The 21,534-nt window shown below is 40.1% G+C and overlaps 2 protein-coding genes and 1 long non-coding RNA gene across 6 annotated transcripts; 1 reads left to right on the top strand and 2 right to left on the bottom strand.

The window, feature by feature from the left end:
* Positions 1 to 2,386: 2,386 nt before the first annotated feature.
* Positions 2,387 to 10,189, bottom strand: LOC121952997 (protocadherin alpha-C2-like). 4 transcript variants are annotated; one of them, XM_042499903.1, is made up of 3 exons: positions 7,620 to 10,189; positions 4,637 to 4,673; positions 2,387 to 3,054 (listed from the first exon to the last, which is right to left on the bottom strand). In XM_042499903.1, exons 1-2 carry the CDS (start codon positions 10,053 to 10,055, stop codon positions 4,662 to 4,664), a joined length of 2,448 nt encoding a protein of 815 aa, XP_042355837.1. In that variant the 5' UTR covers positions 10,056 to 10,189; the 3' UTR covers positions 2,387 to 3,054; positions 4,637 to 4,661. The 4 variants fall into 4 exon arrangements, with proteins under 4 accessions (XP_042355837.1, XP_042355838.1, XP_042355835.1 ...); XM_042499904.1 differs by having other exon boundaries at positions 2,387 to 3,051; XM_042499901.1 differs by lacking the exon at positions 4,637 to 4,673.
* LOC121952998 lies at positions 3,066 to 5,127 on the top strand. The gene is made up of 2 exons (XR_006106472.1): positions 3,066 to 3,204; positions 4,921 to 5,127. It is a non-coding gene; the product is annotated as an uncharacterized LOC121952998 (long non-coding RNA).
* Positions 10,190 to 15,371: 5,182 nt separating the features above from the next.
* Positions 15,372 to 21,307, bottom strand: LOC121952373 (protocadherin beta-15-like). The gene is made up of 5 exons (XM_042499005.1): positions 18,776 to 21,307; positions 16,626 to 16,628; positions 16,394 to 16,455; positions 16,125 to 16,237; positions 15,372 to 15,761 (listed from the first exon to the last, which is right to left on the bottom strand). Exons 1-5 carry the CDS (start codon positions 21,305 to 21,307, stop codon positions 15,490 to 15,492), a joined length of 2,982 nt encoding a protein of 993 aa, XP_042354939.1. The 3' UTR covers positions 15,372 to 15,489.
* Between the last annotated feature and the right edge of the window lie 227 nt (positions 21,308 to 21,534).

Raw genomic sequence — 21,534 nt, 5'->3', positions numbered from 1 at the left:
TGTTGATGTCTAGGAGGCCCCGGTGCACCACCCAAAGCAGGCAACAGTGGGAGAGGATGAGAGAGGTTAGATTTCACTGACTCAGGATATTCAGCTCGATACATCTCAAAATATTCTGTCCCAGCTGCATTAGTGAGTGAGTGCTGCGATCACATTTAGATCTGCTGCACATTTCAAAGCAGCTGCTTAATATTTCTTATGCACCGTCTATGTGTTCAGCTATTTTTTTGTCTTGCCGAGTCAGCACCAGAATACTGCAACTATAATTAACACCATGTCCTCCCGTCTCTTTACCTCACCCAATTATATTTGATCGTTTAGCACCCTAATAAGCTGTCCTAATGAGCTCCTTGTTTCTGAGTAATGAAAGTCCTGGGCTTCACAGCAGTGCTACGGCACTGTTTCTGAGGTCAAGAAAAGTACTCTAGTTTCCGTAACTTATGTACACTATCAAAACAACATCATATGCACTAAACTACAAATATGCAACACAAAATGCCCTTGAAGAAGCTCACAAAAGCAGCATTAAAAGTTAATACATAAAATATCTATAAAAACAGGAATATTCATAAAACAAGACCTTGCCTGGACCTTATATTCCCTTTTACCTATGGCAGAGATTAATACATTTTAATATCCTCACTTTTATCAATAAACAGAGTATTTATCATTATAAAATATTTTTTTAATTGCACTGTGATTGTATTTTTTTTTATATTTATTACTATGACTTGCAATCTGCAATTAATAAATGCATGTAATATTTGAATTTCCAGCTTTGTCAGTGAGAATTAGGAATGATATTTGGTTGTTATACACAAAATCTTGTTACAAAGATATTTGAATTGATATTTGACTCTGTTCTGAAAAATGTGGTTCCTGTTTTGCATGCTGCCAATTCTAGCTCCGCCCAAATCTGCAATGTCAGAGTGCCTCTGATTGAAAATTTGATGTGAGAACACCTCCCCTCATGCACCCAATAGCTCACTCACCTCAACAAGAGGAGACAGGTTGAACCAGCTAGAGTCTGAACATGATCATAGTTGAGAAAATTCAATATTGCAGTGAAATACACAACCCAATCACCAGAAAAAAAAATGATGGCATTGTATGGATCTGCTGAGTGGCAACCTCAACTGAAATACAAGTGTCAAGTGCCAAAAACTGCAGGTCCTTTAATGGCTACAAAACATCCTCATAGACTCTACTGTAAAAATGCCCAACTTTAAAGGCAGAAGAACATGATTACAGCCTGCTACAAAAATAATTTTGGTCTCTAGAGCTATTTTTCCTGTTCTTGCCAACAGGTAATTAAATTTTATATAACTCACCTGTTCACATTTTTTTATGGGCTTAAAGTTATGAATACTTATAGGTGGGCTGCTTAGAGTGACAGGCTGTCTGCCGATAGTGTTCTCAGCTTCTCAGTCAGATCCACCAATCACTTTTTCACAGCACCAGCCTCTCGTCCAAATATGGTCACTTCTGACTCCAACAAACCAAGATAGCAGCAGCCGTAATGCTGAACTTGCGACTTCAAAACAGTCCACACTCATGGCTACTGTGACGTCCCAATGGTTGAAGCTACGTCCTTTATTTTCACGTCTACGGTTTCTTCAGACCTTGGATCTGTAACATAATACATTACATTATTTTGTAGTAGTTATGTTGAAACTTTATGTTTCAACAGCACTGTGGTTAACATGTGGTTAGGTTTAGGCACAAAAACTACTTGGTTATGGTAAGGAAAAGATCATATCCTGGCTTAAAATACCAAGTTTGGGGGCACAATCCCTGCTAGAAAAGCAGCAATGTTTCAGTGTTAAACAACGGCTTTCCGTGGCGCTATTTTTATGTAAAAACAGTAACAAGTCATTAAAAAACAACAGGTTTTGTTGTTGCAGCTTGGCAGGCGTCTTGCCTAGGTATCCCACCATCATCCTCCACCCCCTCCATCTCAGGATGATAAAGTTAGCTTATATACCACTTCACTTTAGAAGCGCTGTTTTTATACTTACGACATGTACAAATGTTACATACTCATGGTGTGCAGAAAGGTACAATGCCAACATTTTCACCTGGTGACTGGGCTGGTAATACAGAAAGATAACTGTATGCCCCATCAGATACTTTATAACAGCACAGATGTCTGTAAGGTATGCATTGTACACCTGATGTTAGTGAGGGTCATTTTGCTTCTCTGACCTCATTATAATTTCTATAGCACTACAGTATCTACAATCAAATAAAAAAAAGGAACATTGTATCTCCTATGTGGATTTTTTTGTTTTGTTTTACAGTCTTCTTTCATTCTTTTTTTTTGTCATTTTCACACATTCATCACTGTTGAGTACAACAAACATTGTAAAAAAAAATCTAAAATCAGATCATTATTTTATCATTAAGTTGCTAGTTGACAGAGTGACCCTTGCTGAACAGCAAGACTCATTATACAGTAAAAATTATTATTCCAAAAACATAAACATCAAGTGCAAAGCCTGAATCAATGATGTAACCAGCTACAGTTCAGTATTACTTACGGAAGAATCATAATCACCCTGATTCGTATGCGTATTTGTGAATAGGCGTGTTTGGAACTCTTGCTTAAAAAAGGTCAATGGCAGCTTACATATATGGTGATGGTTTGTAGAACTACAGCACACGGCGTAAACCCTGGAGAGAAGGCAAATATGTCCACTGAGGAGTTTCAAAGCGTTAAGAATGGGGGATGATTTCACTACATGAGGCAACTCTAGAGATGTCCAAATATCCTGCAATAAATGATTTCAAATCTAAGTCCAAATATTTTGAACATGTTGTAGAACCATGCAGATCCATGCTTTAAGAGAGAAAAGTAGGTATAAAGCTGAGGTGGTCAGTGGTCGATGATTGTACGCAGGACTGGAGGAGCTAGAGAGAAAGAAGGAGTTGGAGCAGAGGGACTGAGGGAGAACAGATGTTTTGCATCTTCTTTGTGAGTCACAGGGAAGAATTCCAGCCAGAGACTGCCATGAGGAGATGATTATATCATGGCAGTTCTCTTCTGGGTTCCTGCTAAGAGACAGAACACAGAATTAGCCGACGCAGGAAGTCAAACCCGATATAAACCTGTAGAAAGTCCTCACTCATGCAACAGTGGATCGTGACTGGTTACTGCCACCATCATTGACATGGCGCTGGATTTCAGGGACATTTGAATTCAAGGTAAAGGTGACTCATATATATATACATACTATATTTTGTTTCAGATAAGAGTTGTTGAGAATTCAGAATTTTCACCAAATCATCCATAGAAATCAGACAGCTAAAAGAAAATATGACAGGGTCATTGACTATAGTAGGGAAGCAAAGCGTGGAATTAAAGCATGCACAAGCAGGCATCACAGGGTGCTATTTGGTATTTCATGGGTCGATATTACATCTATAGAGGGATAAAATACTGAACAAAAATCTAAACACAACACTTTGGTTTAAACCCCCATTTTCACAAGTTTAAGCTAAAGATGTAAGACATTTTTATGCACTCAATAGATTTATTTCTCTCAAATTTTGGTAGGAAATTTGTTTCCATCTGAATTAGTGAGCACTTCTCTATTTCCAAGATTATTAATCTACCTGAAATATCAGCATATCGGGATGATGGTTAAATAGCATCATTACTACACAGGTTTGGCTTGAGATAGTCACAATAAAAGGCCGCTCTAAAACGTGCAGTTTGATAACACAACACAATGCCACAGATGTTACTAGTTTAGAGGGAGCGTACCGTTGACATGCTGACTGCAGGAATGTCAACCAGAGCTGTTGCACAAGAAGTGACGGGGCGTTTACATGGCAACATTCACTTAAAACTTATGTAGAATTTTATTGTTTTGTTTTTTTTAACCAGCATCTTGATATGTGGATGGATTATCTTGAGAAAGTGCAAGTACTAAATAATGCAGATTTTTAAAAATGTGTGATCAAAATCTGCAGGAAATATATCTACTGAGTGCATTAAAAAAGTCTTAGATCATTAACCTGTTAAAAAAATGGGAGCATTCCCAAGTGTCACATTAATATAGAATAGGGTCCATATGATTATAGGGCATTGCCAATAAATGTGAAACATGCTCTAGGATGTGGAGATACTTTGATACAGTCTGTGCTCTCAGGTAAGTTACACTCTGAGAACCAATTTGGGACAATTCATAACCTGATTCCCCCTTTTTTTTCTATCTGTGCCATCACAAATTTGCCCTGAATCTCCGCCAAGCGAGCCAGATGTGCACAACGCAGGTCTGACCGGCAGCCAATTTTATTCTAATCTCAGCTCTCAGTAAGCTGATAGGTTTTCGCACTTGAGAGACCGGCCAATTTAAATTGCTCTGCTCACAGTGGCATAGCAGTGGAACAGAGTGCCGTATTTGTAGAGGGTCATAGCCTGACCGGGGACAAATGGAAAATATTCGATTCTGCTCTATTTAATCAGGACAGTATGTCGACCGAGGGATTACACCAAATATTGGGAGCTATGACAGTTTATCAAACCAGGACTTTTGAGCCAAACCAAGAATATATACCAAATAGGAAAAAGGAGAGAAAATGTCTACACAATTCTAGTGGCTCTACAGAATGTAGTTAGCAACCAGCATACCTCCAGTTGTAGAATGGACTTCCTTTCATTTTGAGTACTTAAGAACAGAAAAAAGAGACAAGTTCAGTGAATCTCAGACACTCACACTTACAATGCAAACACATCACACACAAATCTCTCTCTCTCTCTCTCTCTGCATGCACCTGTGCATATTCATGTTGTTTAATCTTTCATTGCATCACTTGTTTCAGTTTAGTCTGCAGGTCCAGCTGTACAAAAGCAAACAACATCTGGATGGGTTTCTGCCGTTCTACTCTAATTTACAGTCTACTGTCTGTGTGCAGGAGCGCCGCTGGTGACTCCGCAGACCCCCTGCATGATGCATCTGAGTACAGCCACATCTCTTGTCCTTGAAGAGAACCCCTGCATGTCTGGGCTTCTTTGAAGTGCTTCCCCCACGCTCACACCCACTACTTATGCTCCGATTGTGTGTTATGCATCTGCAATAAATGACCTACATACTACATAAGACATCCAACAGTGGCACATTTTGAGTTTTGTGGGGGTATTTGTTTGGCCTAATTATGCAGTGATAGTTTGTGGTAGAAATACACTGATAATGAATATCAGCATGACTATATACTTAGTTGTTATTTATAATTTCTCAGATTTTTTTTTCTGTTGCATTTTGGAATAACAGCCACATTATATATATATATATATATATAAATTATTTATTTTTTATTATCTTTATGTTTGTGTTTATAGATTTATATATCAGTATATCGGTGTAAGTTGAATAGAATGTCAAGGACAAATTCTGGACTTAATGAATGCAGTATTTCTACTTTCTACTTTCATTGAGCTTAGAGTAATATCAGCTAGCACAGTGGTTCTCAATCTTTTCATGTCAAGGACCCCTAGGGATTTTCCTTCAGTTTCCATCTGAAAAAATCTTAGTTGGTAAATATCATTAAGATCAGAATTCTATAGTTGTCGACTAAAGTTGAGGAGATAAGCGTGGAAAAAGTGAAGCTTGTGATCAGAGTCGTCACTGTTACAAACTTTTGGCTCACTTTTAAAGACAATTCAAATGTTGAGTTAAGCTGACTCTTTTTTGTATTACTTTATTACATTATTACTGTTATGGGTGAAAGGTGGGTGTGTTCTTTTTTGTGCCTGTTTCCTGTTTGTTTTTGTGTGCGTGACTGAAGAAGCCAGATGTTGAGGCCAGAGGGTCAGCATGGCAGCGTGGGTGCAATGTGTCAGATTGCAGACACCAAGTGCAACAGAATCGTTGATCTTTACTCCCTGGATGTTAACATTTTGGTTGAGTTGTTCATATTTAAATTTAGTTTTAAAAAGATTTTTTGAAGACTGTTTGTTTATACACTCTATTGCCTTTTTTTGTCTCTATTTTTTTTTAATAATTACAACTTTTCTAAATGAACATATTTCTGCTTGCCTTTTTTCCTGTTTCCTCAGTTTCATTTTTATTGTTATTCCCTTTATCCACTGTGCATGACTGGGGAACGTAACATTTCCTATATTTACTATCATATACATGTAGTATTATATATTGCTTGTATAATTATTTATATTACTTTTTTTTCTCCTTATAGTTATTTGTTCTGCCCCTCTTCTCTCTCCTCTTATCAGCTATAAATATGCACTCATACACATGCAAAAACATGCCATTATTAACATCCTATAATACTGTAAAACAACTGGTCTGCATGTCTGTAATAGCAAGAATATTAATTATCTTTTGCATGTTTCTTGTTTGTCTTTTTTGTTGTTTTTGTTGTTGTTGGGTTTTGTTTTTTTTTTTTTTTTTTAATTAGTTTTGTTTATATTTCCGTCTCCATTTAACCCCATGCATGCATTGTTTGTCTTTACCTTGATTTTCTTCACTTTTTTGGCACTATCTTCTCCAGGAATTAATGAAAAATAAATAAATGAATAGTAAATTAAATTGAGAAACTAAACTATTCCCCTATTTTCTGGGGATCCCCTGGAACTCCCCCAACCACCAGGACTCCTGGTTGGGAACCACTGAGCTAATTGATATCCCATACTAATAATAATAATGATAACTGTTGTTGTTGTTATTGTTATTATTATCATTATTATTATTATTACTAATAAGTAAAACCCTACATCCAAAACCCTACTTTAGAAAAATATACAATCTTTTGTAGCAAAAACCATACTTTGAAATATAAAAATAAAGTTCTTGCTCCAAAGAAAAAACTGCCCACAGTTACTGATACATGAGACTACTACATAGTCTTCTTCATATAACAGACTGAGTATAAAGAGCTTTATACAGTTGGGTGGTTTAGTCCTGTGAGTTCCAATTTTGGATCCTTTAAATAATAAATCATAAGATGATTTACCTCTTCAAGCCTCTAACAATTATTTGAACAAGTGTCTGGGGGAAAATGTTGCAACTCATACACATCTGAAACATGACAGGAGGCCCCAAATGCACACTGTTGTTTTGCAAAGGGTCACAAGCCAAAAAATTTGGGAAGCACTTGTGTAACATTGCATTGCATTTAGAAATCAGATTGGACCCTTGTGTTTTTGTGTAGAATTTACCACTAGTGAGCTTAAACTCTGAACAATGTGATATCTGAAGACCTTCAATTTGAAGAAAATCTCTTTTCAAGTGGTGGCCCCAAAGTGTCTCTGAAACAGCTAAAATAACCAGAAACTAAGATTGATACCTGACACTTAGAAAATTGGCTTTGCAATTTTGCAAATTTTCAGATGTGTTCAGTCCTACAAGGTGATGCTATTGTAAGAATCACACAGTTGTAGAGGCACTACTTTGAATCTGCAGACATTATCACCAACTTACATCTACAGTTAATAGAACATGACATTATTTGGCCTTCCAGGAAATTTAGCATGACACTTAAGAACTTTTCAGACCGCAGTAATACCCTGAACACCACCACTTAACCGTCTCGCCAGTATGTTCTGGTTGCCCCCGTGTTGTCTGTAAGCACCCATCTACTGTTTAATTCATACATACCTCCAGTGTAGATGCTCTGGAGTCTGTGGTCTCACTCGGCCCTATGCTCCTGGGTATACTGGAAACAAAATACCCAGCTCCTTTGGGGATTATCGGCTGTCTCACGACTACTTTGCCCTTCCTGGTCTCTGCGAGGAACAAACTGTACCAGTAGGCATCGCTGGAGATCAGGGTGGAATCTGCAATGGTGGAGCTCCTCTGGCTGATCACGCTGTTCCTGCTGATCACGCTGTTTCGGTTAGCCGGGGGGATCTTGATGGCCTTCGGCTTTGGTTTTTGACACTTCAGCACAATAATAACCAAGATGGTTATCAGGAGCAGAAAGGACACGGCCCCTAAACCGATGACTAAGTACAGGTTCAGGTCTGTGAAGACGTCATACTCTAGTGGCAGGTCTGTGGTCTCTGAAAAGGACATGACGTGCTCCACCGTTGATATCTTGATGGTGACAGTAGCAGACAGAGCTGGCTCGCCGTTGTCTTTTGCGACAATTACCAGCCGCTGTTGTCTTGGGTCTCTGTAACTGAACATCCTCGTCGTCCGGATTTCCCCGTTGTACTGATCCAGACTGAAGAGGCTTGCATCGCTGATCTGCAGGAGCTGATACGTGACCCGGGCGTTCTGCTCTGAATCTGCATCAATGGCGATCACTTTGGCGATCAAGTGCCCCTTATCCGTGGACCTCGGTATCACCTCCTCTACGACAGAGCCTTGCGCCCTCCAAGGTGACACTATTAGAGGAGTGTTGTCATTTTGGTCCAGGATGATGATGTGAACTGTCACGTTGCTGCTCAGCGGGGGAACGCCAGAGTCTCTCGCCTCGATGTGGAAGAGGAAATCCCTCTCTCGCTCATAGTCAAAGGTCTTCAGGGCATAAAGATCGCCATTCTCAGGGTTGATGGAGAACAACATTGACATTGATGTGTTAACAATCTCCTTCTCCATTATGAAATAAACTAAATACTGGTTCTCGTTGAGATCTGGATCAAATGCACTAAGAGAAGTCAATAATGCCCCTGGTAGATTATTCTCCACAACGTGGATTGTGTAGAAGGACTGGGGGAACGTGGGTGCATTGTCATTGACATCCAGAATCTCTAAGGTGATGGTTTCATTCTCAGATAATGGCGGCGAACCTTTGTCTGTCACTCTAAGTGTGATGTCATATTTGCTTATGATCTCTCTGTCTAGTGGCTTTGACACCAGGAGCTCAAAGTAACCCTCTGAGGATTTGTTCAGGAGGAATGGTAAAGACTCTTGGCGATTCAAAGTGAGTTCTACTTGCCCGTTAACCCCAGAGTCTCTGTCACTGACGCTGACCACCGCAATCAGTGTCCCTACAGCAACGTCCTCAGTGAGTGAACTTTTCACAGACTTGATGGTCACCTCAGGGTAGTTATCATTCAGATCTGTGACGAATACTGTCACTTTACAGTGTCCAGACTTTGGATTCGCACCTCTGTCCTGAGCCTGTATGTGCATCTCAAAGCTCTGGCTCTCCTCATAGTCGATCACCCCCTTCACCTTGATCTCACCTGAGTTTGGATCAAGCGAGAAGAGCTCTTGAGTCTTCTCTGAGGTGTACAGAGTGTATGAATATATCAGCTCGGCATTCGTGCCTTCATCCAAGTCTGTTGCGTTTAAGGTCATGACCACTGTCCCTGCAGCTGAGTTCTCTGATACATTGACTGCATACACAGGCTGACTGAACAGGGGGGCGTTGTCATTGATATCCAAGACATTAATAACGATGCTGGCTGTGCCGGAGCGGGGAGGCACCCCTCCATCCACAGCTGTTAAAATCAAATTATGAATTGAATGCTCCTCCCGGTTCAACTGGCCGTTCAGCACTAAATCGACATATTTGGAGCCATCGCTGCCAGTTTGTATATCAATGTTGAAGTATTTGCTTTCGCTAAGATAGTAGGTCTTGATTGAGTTCGCCCCCACATCCGCATCCACAGCATTTGTCAATGAAAATCTCTCACCGGGAGGGGTTGCCTCGGATATGTCCAATTGCATTGTCTTTCTGCGGAACACGGGCGCGTTATCGTTGATGTCCATGATTTCTAACTCGATGTTAAATATACGAATGGGGTTTTCAAGTATGACATCCATTTTCAGAAAGCACGAGGTTGTTTTAGTCATGCATATACTCTCCCGGTCTATCTTCTCGCGGATTACGAGCTCCCCCGTTTCTTTGTTGATGTCAAGGTAATTTTTGCTGTGAATGACATCGAGCTTGGCTCTGCGCTCCACCAAACTGCGAACATCCAGACCCAAATCTGTAGCCAGATTGGCAACAAAGGAGCCCTCTTCCATCTCCTCCGGTATAGAGTACCGAGTGATGGAGAGCGCACATCCCCATAGTGCAATGAATGTGAATGCAGCCGCGACAAAGCGTGTCCGTAAAGGTGCAATGATAAGCGCCATCATTGTGGTATTTCTGAATCTAGAAATGAAATAAATCCTTACGATCAGGTTGTCTTCATGCAGGGGAGCGCCGGTGTCATTCTTGCCTCCACCAGTTAAAGCTGGAGCTGCAGTAGGCCATGCACGGTGCAGTACCGCTGGAGGAGCGGGGCTCTCACAGCTATGCTCCGCAGGGGCGTACAAAGCATCTGTGTGGGCTGCACGGGGGGGGCTCACTGAGATTAAGGGGTGCCCAAAACCTGATACTCAAAAAAATGAATGCAGATTGTTTTATGTTGTTGTTTTATCTTGCATGTTAATTAAGCAGCTCAAGCTCAAATTTTATATTTTTAAGGAAATTTCTAACTATACAACTCATGATTACAAAGTTGTAAATATAGTTTCAGATGCAGTTTTAATTTTTCTCACCTCTGAAATGACAAATATATTGATGCGGTTCAAAAACATGTATTTGTTAATCATAAATAAATGACATTCTATGAACAGTCTCAAGATGTTTTATAGACCAATGCTGAAATTAACTTTTTTTTTGTTTGTTTTTTTAATGTAGTACATTTTACATGACTGTATTTACTGTTATTTTGCTTAATTGCTTGCTTCACACGTGACCTGTACTGTTTAAAGAAAATTTATTTTGGGGGAAATTGACTCTAGCTGTTTATAACATTGATCTAAAGCAAGCACATCTGCCATGAAATTAAAGGACTGAACAAACGATGAACAAATTTTGTGGTTTCTTCTCACAAGGAGCCCTCTTTTGGAAAATATGAATTATGATAGATTTGTGGAAACATTTCTCATACAAAAACTAGATAAAAACAGATATTTCTAGAAATTACAATGGAAATATCACCAAATAGGGAATATAATAAGGAAACATTAGCGTGATATCATGTTTCTTTTTTTTTTTTTTTTGTGCTTTTTTTATGTTCTGTCATTCATATCATTTCCTTGCTCTTCAATCACTGCTAATATTTTTATGTAGTATATCATACTGCAAGATGCTCTTGTTATTTGACTGATGGTGAGAATACTTTCTGAAATAATATCACTCTATTTAAAATATGGTCTTTGTCAAAATGTTTAAGTATGAAGTTGTGTTGTGGCTAATCCTCACTCAGTCTGACCTCACCAAACAAACAGATAATATGCTTCAAAGCTGTGTCCACAGTAATGATGAGAAACGTATTCCTACTTTAAAAAACAACAACAAAAACTTAACAATGGGAATAGTGACCACTGTCCGTTGTCCTCAGATGTATTTGTATGAATAAGGGGATTGCATAGTGATATAATGGGCAGTGAGATGGGGTGGTCCTCAACATTCCTCTCCTATAGCGCCATCCTGTGTCAGTTTATAGAATTACAGGAGAATCTTGACTTGACCTACGCACACTCTCACACACACACACACACACACACACACACACACAAACACCTACACACACACACACATACACACACAGATGCACTCACTATATCATCTGTTACTTTAATGCATTAAATAGTTAATTTTATTTAATTATCTTACCTGTTCACACAGTATTCACTCGCCATCTGTTTCATGTCTGTAATCAAAAGGAAATATCTGTGTCACACTAACTGTACATATGTCAGTGGTATGTTGTCTTTACAGTATAAGGTGTCAGAACATTGACATTGTCTGCTCTATCAATATTTTGTTTTTACTACATATACAAATGTGTTGACATGATGTCAGGCATCATCAGTTTACTTGTGCTGTATTCAGACACCTTTTACAAGCATTAAAACCTCTGCAACCTGAAAAAAATACTGGTGTCTTTAAAAGAAAAACTTGAAAATGACCTGAAAGTCTGTTGTTTGTTTGTTTGTTTTTCAAAGGAGAGATTGATTTATTAGAGGTGTATTTAAAAGTGTGTGTGTGTGGGGGGGGGGGGGGGGCTCATTGCCTTCTCCCCCCTTTTTTATACCAATTTGCTAAGGTTTTAAGGATTAATTCTAATATGGAAATCAAAGGGTGAATTTCAGGTTAATTTCCTTCAAATAGCTATCTGTGAGGTAAAGGCACCCCCTAGTGGAGAAAAAGGGGAGAAACCAGAGTTGCTGAAACTGTGGATTGCTGGGAGAGATAAAAGGGATCTGCAGAGAAATAAAGCAACACAGACTGGGCTCTAAACAGATTCTACATGGCACAGAAGCAAGACATACGCTATGTGTCTCTACTTATTGCACATGGGACATATTGTGACTGCTAGGCCTGGCTGTTTTTGGTATCGGTTGTGATACAGTCAGTCATAAGTCTTGGCTTGATTATCTGTAATTATTGGCAGGATATGGTCCTATCTGGATTTGTATCTTAAATTCCTAGTCTCAACATGACGGGGATATACAGTATATCCATTATTTGCCTCAGAGGTTTTATCCTGCTGGCTTGATCTTCAGGGTTCAGAATGAATGTGAAACTGGCCCTTAGCCCTTGGATTTTTGAACATGAAGCAGTTCAATGCAGCAGCCAGGCCCCAGATTAACCCTTTGCTCTGCTACAGCTCAGTTAGAGGTGACGGATCTTGCAGATTATCTCCAGAATGGTAGGTGAACTGCTGGGTTTTCTGACCAGAGTGTCAAGAGGAAATGACACAGAGTCACCCAAGTCACAACAGCTTCTTCTTCTTTAGGCATCATGTGAGCAGAAGTTCATGTCGTAAAGAGAGAATCCTCCTGACTCAGCTTAAGGCTTTCACCTTATCATTGAGCTTTAGCAGGGCTGGCTGAAATAACTAGGTCTGATTGCATTTCAGCAGGGGAGTAAAGGGTTCAAATTGTGCAGTGGCGTTGATAGTGGGTGTCCCAAAAAATGGGACTCCATTGTTCATATGTCTGACCCCTCTGGAGACAAATCTCAATGTCAGCTTCTTGGCACAAAATGAGTGAATTTGTAAAGAGCTCTTTTATAGTGAGGTCAGAGCAGGCCAGATGAGCAGCAGCTTTGCCAGCTTTGCCCCCAGCTTGTTTGAGGGTGGCACTTTTGAAGCCAGCTCGCTAATCATGCTCCTGACACATTTTTATTCCATGCTCTCAATGCCAAGGGACTGCATTTGATCTTATCAATCTGCACAGAATGGCTAAAACTGCACTTAGTATTGTAATTGACACTGTTTGTGTTCTGATATGAAAAGAAAACCTCAATGTCAGCTTTTGATGGTGTTAAAAAAACCTTCACATTCACAAGTTTAGGTTTACTGCTTTCCTGCCTTTGTTGTTGTTGTATTTATTCATCAGCCTGGTCACCTGAGGAAAATCTTGTAGGTTTATAAGTATTGTAGGCTTCTGAAAACAACTAGTAAGTTACATATGCATACACTCATACTATCAACATTTCTAAAGTGAGTGACCATCAGTGCTGAGACCAACAAGTAACAAAACGAACTGTGTTTACACACACACACACACACACACACACACACACACACACACATATATATAACTTCATAAGACGTAATAATGATAAACTACCCAAACTATTAATATATGCAGATTGTATAGCTTTGTTATTGAACTAATCTAATTAGGTAAATTCCTGTGCATGTTCATACTTATCTCTATTTTAATTTAATTTTATTTTATTTTATTTATTTTTGTCCTTCTGGTTTTCACCTACTTCTGCCATTGTTTTCATATGTTTGGATTGACCACTGAACGTATTGATTTCATAACTGTTAATAACTGATTTTATAAACCAGAAAAACCTCTCTCCGTTGTTTAAGATCTCCACTTCCTGCCCTTAAGTGTTTCCTGCTTCTGTGATTGTCTGCCCCACTCTAATGTGTTTCACCTGTGCCTTACCATCCCCACCTCCCCTGTGTGTTTAGTGTGTGTGCTGCCTGTGCCTGTTTGTCTTCGTACCTCATGTCTGGCATTCCAACATTCCTCTTTGTGTAAGTTTTTCTAATTGTTGAAATCCCTGCTTATGTTTTTTTTACCTCACCTTTTGTCTAACCTCTTTTGCATTGTTTGCCTGTCTGACCGCTTGTGTGCCAAACATTTTGGAGCAAATGCAACATAGCCATGGTATGCAGAAACACACAATGCCAACATTTCTCTGATGATTTGGTTGTTATTTATTCATGGTGAAATGATTGCTTTATTATCCTAGAAATAATTTCAGGGCCACATAATCACATTGGTCCAGCATATCATCCACCAACAAAAAAAATAAAAGCATGTCTGTTTTGTCAAAAAGCAGCAACTACATAGTTTAAGACAGATTTATTGATTTTAATATATACTGTACGTCGCCTATATACAGAGTGTTCAGTCTTACTAAGCAACTGAGTAAACATCTGTACATACACAAAACACACTCGATGATAAAAACAACTCTATAACCAGAATTCTGTCAGCAGTCAAACAATATGAGTGATCTGAGATGTGTGTGTGTTATTTGCAGTGACATTACACCTGTGGTGCTGCTCCTTCTCTGTGCCAAATGTTCGATGTGATGTGTCAGTGTAATGGTCTGCTGCACAGGCCAAATGAGTAAATCCACAGCTGTGATGCTGTTTCTTGTTAAACCTTGTAACCTCAATAAACTCCTGGTTTATAGACACATTGGAGGTTACACTCATCATTTCAATGTCATATCTCTGAAATCAGATGTACTTGCCATTGGGACCTTTTTCTATTGCATTACCTCTGTCAACTGTTTGCATTGCTTGTGCATTGCACTTGGACTGTACTCAGATAAACAACAAATGAACAAATGACATGTCATTAAATACTATTTAGTCAGCTGTTATTGTAGTAAATCCTGTACATAAATCTGTGTCGGGTAAAATCATATTCACAGAGGTTGTTGTTGAGTATAGCACTTATGCTTTTTTAAAAATCCGTATCTTAAATATGTGAACTTTAGGTAGAAACCTCTACTTTGAAGGCTATAAAGCATAAAGTTTCCTGCTAGTACAGTGAATCGGTTCACAACTTTGACACACAGCATGAGTCTCTATATAACAGAAAGGTGTTACTTACATAAAAGTAACTTGGACAACTCTTGTGCAATAGACTGTAAGCTGCTGAAATCGTGAACCTTTTTTTGAAGTTAGACATTCGCCATGACCTCAGTGAGAACCAGCAGCTTCCAAAAAGATCAAATCGCATTTACCTGAGCTCACTGCTGCTGGAAAAGCAAAGTCTTCTCTCTAGTGGTTTACTCCCCTTAAACTACAACTTCATGGTGGGAAAGTCAGCCCTTCATCCCACCGTGACTCGAAATAGACTTTATCTATATTTTATTTCAGTATTTACAAAAAATAAATAAAAAATACTTGTGGGGTGGAGTGTTTTAAATTCCACTGGAAAAAAAAGAAAAAACCTTAGCCTGTTTTGTGGTTATAAATGGAACTAGATAATGCTCTATGTGCATGTCATACACAGAATATACAGAACAGTTGGAGTATCATTTGAAAATCTCATTACTTATGAGACTGTCATCGTTGTCATAAGCTTGTTCATAGTTTGAGATGAATTTTTTCTTCTTTCCAAAAGTAGAGAAGGTGTTGTACATATCCAGCTCTCCTCTGGGTGCCAGCTTCAGAGTGCTGTAGTCAGACGTGGTGCCAGGTATGTACACATTGTGCTGGTAGTCTGGGGCTTCAGAGCTCGGCTGCGTGTACTTTGGAGTCCACGAGTAGTGAGGAACTGCTCCCTCTTGGAGAGCCATCTTGCAGTCTGCAAAAAATGTGCATAAATTACAGTTTGTATCGGAAGATTATTTCTGCAAAGAGCTTGTATTTACATACAGTATACTTGATCTGAATAAGGTGGCTTTAAAGGCATCTTCTTAATTTCAGCTTAAAAAAAAAAAGCCAAACACATCTTGCAGGGACTTAAGTAATCCTCATATTGATGCATTCAAATCCTCCCCCCACCCCCAGTTTTGGGGCCTGGTATTATCTGCTTTTCAGTTTACCATTTTATATTTCAGAATAAATCCGTAGGCACAGACACAGAGAAACCCCCCCCCCCAACCCCAACCCACCACTCACTTTCATGTGAACAATTATGGGCCCAAATTGCACAGTTGCCACCTACCATTCATATGGTTTCCCCAGGTCCAGTACTGTGGAGCCACAGAGCAGGAAAACCCATGGGCGTCATTTTTTTGTTGACGAGTGAGAGTGCCCTCCATATTAGCTGCACTATACCTGAGGAGATAAAGTATTTAAGTTTAGGCTTGTGCTTTTATGTGTGTTTGTGTGTTTGTGTGTGTGTGTGTGTGTGTGTGTGTGTGTGTGTGTTTGTGTGTGTGTATGTGTGTGTGTGTGTGTGTATTGTAACTGGCTCAACTAAAGTATTCCTACCTCTTGTATGCTGAGTTTCGTTGGTTCTTGGTCCAAGTCCAGTCCTTGTTTGAATACCTCAGCTGAACACATAAAACATAAAAAAAACACTTACACAATTTCACTGCATTTATGTCTGGATGCAGTCATGTGTAATGGCAAGTCCAAGGGCATCATGGGTGACACTGTCAGTGTTGGGGAGTAGTGAACAACATGTAATAAAACTAGGAGTATAACTACATTTTGCAGTAACTTGCTGATAGCACAACATTCATATTTTCATAATGGCTCAAGTAAATAAATTAATTTGTGCATTATTTTGTGTGATTAATGACTGAAAGTTCAAAAAAATGTGGGCCATAAAGGAAAGGAATGATTGTTTTTTTATTATTATTATTGTTATTTCATTTTTTCTCTTCAGTAATTGACCTCCTTTAGACCAGCTGTCCATAGGTATTTTTTTCTCAACAAATGTTCAGAGAAGTTGTAGCATTTTAGTTTAGAAGTTGCAGTCACTGTCATAACAAATTAAATACTGGGTTGGAAAATAAGTAATTGCATGAATAATAAAGCAGTTCAGTATGTAATCAACATAGTAAAATCCTAAAATCTTAACAACCAATAAATGTTTATCAAAGTGCCTTGTAGAAAATTAAATACAGAATGTGACATATAATTAAGATAGTCTGCATAAATAACAATAAAAGTTCCTTTTATAAAGCAGCAGCAGTTTTGATTTAAAAAAAAAAGGCAATTGTATGCAAAACTTAAGCTGACATTCTTCTACTTCCCCATGAATAGTGAGAATTTTTATTTATTTATTTGTTTTTTTAGGTTTATGACCTGTGAACAAGTGAACACTTTTTGCAATAAACTCACTTGCGAAGCATTTTTTGCTGGCATGTGACTTTTTGTATTCTATGTTGGCATTATTTTGTATCACATGTGCATTGCCAATTTGATCGTTTTTTACAAAGTAGTTTGTATTCCTTTTTCAAAGTACATTAAATAACCAAACTAGATTTCTTTCTCTGGGTAGGTTTGCTGTAGTTCAGCTTCCTTCACACTTCCACAGTGAGGTTATTGGTAGCTTCTGAAGCTGTGCTTTCAAATCAGCCTCCCCAGCACTGAATACTGTATAGTCAAAGTCAATGTGACTGACATGCGTTCATGTCAGATGTTCATGCTGAAAGCCAGCAGTCAAGTTCTACAGACATTAAGTCCTATACAGCTCTAATACTTTTCTCACATTGAGAAATTTACAAAAAAAAGGCTCCCTAATGCAACATCACAGTGATGGAGAGAAGATGTCACTTCTCTTAAAAATTGCAGAGTTACTAACAAATCTGCTTATGTGACTATTGTGCAGCTTAATATTGATGGTTATACAAATGATGCTGTTGACTATAGAGCACAAATACAGCAGCAGTGTAAAGAGCTTTCTGTGATTAAGATGTGGGTTTTTTTTTGTATCCCTGTCGTACTTTTTATGCCTGCCATTATCCTTAACAAACTGTAGTAATTTGCCATATTACATATTATCAAGGGTGTCATAGTTGAAGAAGTGGGGCTGATTACCGAGGGGATGAGTAGTGCTCAAAAAGCCTGAAATTGAAAGTTTGGTGTATTTTCAATATTTTATTGCCCAATGGCAAGTTATATTTTATATTAATTAGTAAGTGACATAATTAGATTAAAATTGGCTGAAAAAATCAAATGAATGACTGAGATTGTAGAAAAAATAGTGGAAATTCTTAAAGGCTTCTTTTGCCCTTTAAAGATGGAAAATGGTTTAAAGGGTTTTGTTTGCCCATGCACAAGGATTTGTCTCTGAACATAGCTAAAGCAAAAATGAGTAAACAGCCATGTGAAAAACATGGTTCCAAAAAAAGAAAAGGAAAGAAAAGAAAGAAAGAAAGAAAGAAAGAAAGAAAGAAAGAAAGACAAAGAAAGAAAAATAAATAAATAAAAAAATAAAAACGTTTGTGAGACAGGCATAGATCAAGACGGGAAGGATGGGGGGCCACAGACTACTTCAGCATAGGGCCCATAGTTTTGTGCTATGCCCCTGCAGTTATTAATGTCAAAATATGTGGGATGGTTGAGGCTATGTTTTCCAATGTCGCATACATTATATTAATGGGATAATTTTCCACATATTAAATGATGATAGTATTAAAATAAATAAATAAGAGTAGCCTACATGGATCGCGTTAGAGCGTCCCCTAGTGCGTAAAAACGCATGGAGACTTCTGCCCCTGAGCCAAACTGTCTCATATTAATTGAAGTGGAACAGCGGGACGACAGAGACATGGCTGGGTTGAGATAGTTTTGGGAAAGGTGAGGAATTATAACAGAAATAACCCCATCTATTATTTTTATTTGTATGCTTCATTTTATTACCTCGTTCGGGGTCGCAGCTCTGTTGTTGGCCAGGTCATTCCGGTCCAGCGCGCTCCAACCAGAGGTGAGGTAATCTGTACTCTTAGCGTTATTCTGCTGCACTGACATTACCGGGCTGCAGGGCTTCAGGAACATAAAGTCACTTTTGGACGACTCCGGCGTCAGACACATTTTGTAGCAATACACCTGAGGAAGCGCCCCGTTGCTGCTGGTCTCCGCGCAGCCGGACGCACCGGAGGACATCCGGACGTTTAAGTTGGACTTTTTGAACACCTCTGTGGTGGTGGATGTGTCTGAGCGCGAGCAGCAGCAGCAACACCCGCCTATGGAGGGGAAGTTGGACTCTCTGCTGGACGCTCTGCCCTTCAGCCTCCGCACTGCAACCAGGACGATAATAGCCACCAGGAATGTGAAGGAGATTGCGCCCAGAGACACGATTAAGTACAGGGTGAAGTTGGAGCTGTGATGTGGGCTTAGTGACAGGTCACCCAAATCGGGCTTCGAATCTGGCAGGCTGTCAACCACTGACAGGATGATGGAAACAGTGGCCGAGAGGGGCGGCTGACCATTGTCCTTCACAAGAATGACCAATCTGTGCCTCGTGGGGTCTTTCTCCACCAGCTGGCGTATCGTCCTGATCTCGCCTGTGTACAGAGCGATGCTGAACAAGCTCGGGTCTGTTGCTTGGAGCAGCTGGTAAAAAAGACGCGAGTTTTGACCAGCGTCTGCGTCCACGGCGCTGATTTTGGCGACGAGGTAGCCCGCATCAACTGATTTAGGCACTGCTTCGCTGGGTGCGGTGCCGTTTTGCGCAACCGGGGACACAATGACAGGTGCATTGTCATTCTGGTCCAAAATAAATATAGTCACTGAGACGTTGCTGATAAGTGGTGGGAACCCTGCGTCTTGAGCTTGAACTGTGATCTGAAAGTTTTTAAGTTGCTCGTGGTCGAAGGATCGCAGTGCGTAAATGTTGCCGTTGTCAGAGTTTATGGAAACATATGTGGACACAGGCATTCCCTGTATGTCTCCGTCCAGGATAGAATATGAAAGGTATGCGTTTTGGCCAGAATCTGGATCCTGAGCTGTCACGGAGCAAATGGATGCTCCCGGCGCATTGTTCTCAGTCAAATACACAGTATATGAAGGCTGTTTAAAGCGAGGCGCGTTATCATTCACGTCAGACACTTGAACTAAAATAGTTTTCCTTGTGAATAAAGGTGGGGAGCCCATATCTCGCGCGGTAAGGGTGATATTATACTCTGCCACTGCCTCTCTGTCCAGAAAATCACAAGTTACTAATGTGTAATAGTTCTTAAAAGATGAATGGAGCTGAAATGGGACATGGTGGGGGATCTCACAGTCCACATTTCCATTTTCACCCGAGTCTTTGTCCATTACGCTGATTACAGCTATCACAGTTCCTGGGGGCGCGTCCTCCTGCACAGGTGTGGACACTGATGTCAAAATCACCTCTGGGAGGTTGTCATTTTTATCCAAAACGTTCACAAGAACTTTGCAGTGAACTGCCACAGCAGAGGGACCTTTATCTTTAGCCTGGACATAAATTTCATGCATCCTGGACTTTTCATAATCGATCACACCTTTGACTTTGATTTCCCCCGTGCGCGAGTCCACGCTGAAAAGCTGGCGCACTTTGATGGGCGCGTGGCCACTGAACGAATAGGTGATGTCAGCGTTGGGACCTTCATCTAAATCGGACGCGTTGAGTTTTATGACAACTGTGCCTTTGGGTGCGTTTTCTGCCAGCCTCACTCTGTAAAAGGACTGATCAAACACAGGCGCGTTATCGTTCGCATCCAAAACGGTGATATCAATTTGCGCAGTGCCGGATCTCTCTGGCGCGCCTCCATCCACCGCTGTTAGGACCATTTGATGCGCGCTCTGCTGCTCTCTGTCCAGTGGATTTTGGAGGACCAGCTCTGCAAATTTACTGCCATCACTGCGCGTCTGTATATCCAAAAGGAAGTGTTCATTTACACTCAGCAAATATGTGCGCAGGGAGTTGGATCCGACGTCCAAGTCCTGTGCGCTCTCAAGTGGGAAACGTGAACCTGGCGCAGCTGACTCCGATATATCCAGATTAAACTCGGTCCATGGGAAACTCGGGGAGTTATCATTCACGTCCAAAATTTCCATCTCCACCCTGTACAGCTCCAGAGGGTTTTCTATAACAACTTGCAAGTGAAAAGAACAAGACAAACTCTGTTCGCATAGTTCTTCCCGATCGATTCTTTCATTGACAAACAAAACTCCGTTCTCTAAATTTACCTCCACATATTGCTTCTTGGCACCGGAGACTATCCGGAACCTGCGCGCAGAGAGCTTTCCCAAATCCAAGCCCAGGTCCTCTGCAATATTGCCAACAAAAGCTCCATGCTCCAGTTCCTCGGGGATGGAGTAGCGAATCTGTCCCCGGACTGCGTCCAAGAAACAAATGAACAACGCAAAACGGCAAACTATGTGCCATTTCCCACAGAATAGTCTTTTCTTCTCCCCTTGTGTGTCCATCTGGAGGCTGAAGCAGTGCCGTAACTCACACCCAGGACCCTGGTGCGCTCATAGAATTTAAGGCAGAATTGTGCAAAATACAGTCTGTAAAAAAACTTGACATTGGTGGAACAGCGACTGTCGGCTGACGGAGAGAAAAGAGAGGAGAGAGAAAGGGATGTGCAAGGGCTACTAGGCTGTCTCAGATTAGCGTGTGCTCTGTGTGTCTGTGTGTGTGCGTGTGTTTA

The sequence above is a fragment of the Plectropomus leopardus genome, chromosome 13, assembly GCF_008729295.1.
Source record: "Plectropomus leopardus isolate mb chromosome 13, YSFRI_Pleo_2.0, whole genome shotgun sequence".
Taxonomy (NCBI): domain Eukaryota; kingdom Metazoa; phylum Chordata; class Actinopteri; order Perciformes; family Serranidae; genus Plectropomus; species Plectropomus leopardus.
This window is presented reverse-complemented; position numbering and strand designations above follow the sequence as displayed.

Coding starts and splice junctions, on each gene's coding strand:
- LOC121952997 (XM_042499901.1), bottom strand. CDS start 10,055: ATGATGGCGCTTATCATTGCACCTTTACGGACACGCTTTGTCGCGGCT. Junction 3,055..7,619: donor CCAGAGCATCTACACTGGAG/GTATGTATGAAT, acceptor TCTGTCTCTTAG/CAGGAACCCAGAAGAGAACT.
- LOC121952373 (XM_042499005.1), bottom strand. CDS start 21,307: ATGGACACACAAGGGGAGAAGAAAAGACTATTCTGTGGGAAATGGCAC. Junction 16,238..16,393: donor CGAAACTCAGCATACAAGAG/GTAGGAATACTT, acceptor TTATCTCCTCAG/GTATAGTGCAGCTAATATGG. Junction 15,762..16,124: donor CTGGGGAAACCATATGAATG/GTAGGTGGCAAC, acceptor CATTTTTTGCAG/ACTGCAAGATGGCTCTCCAA.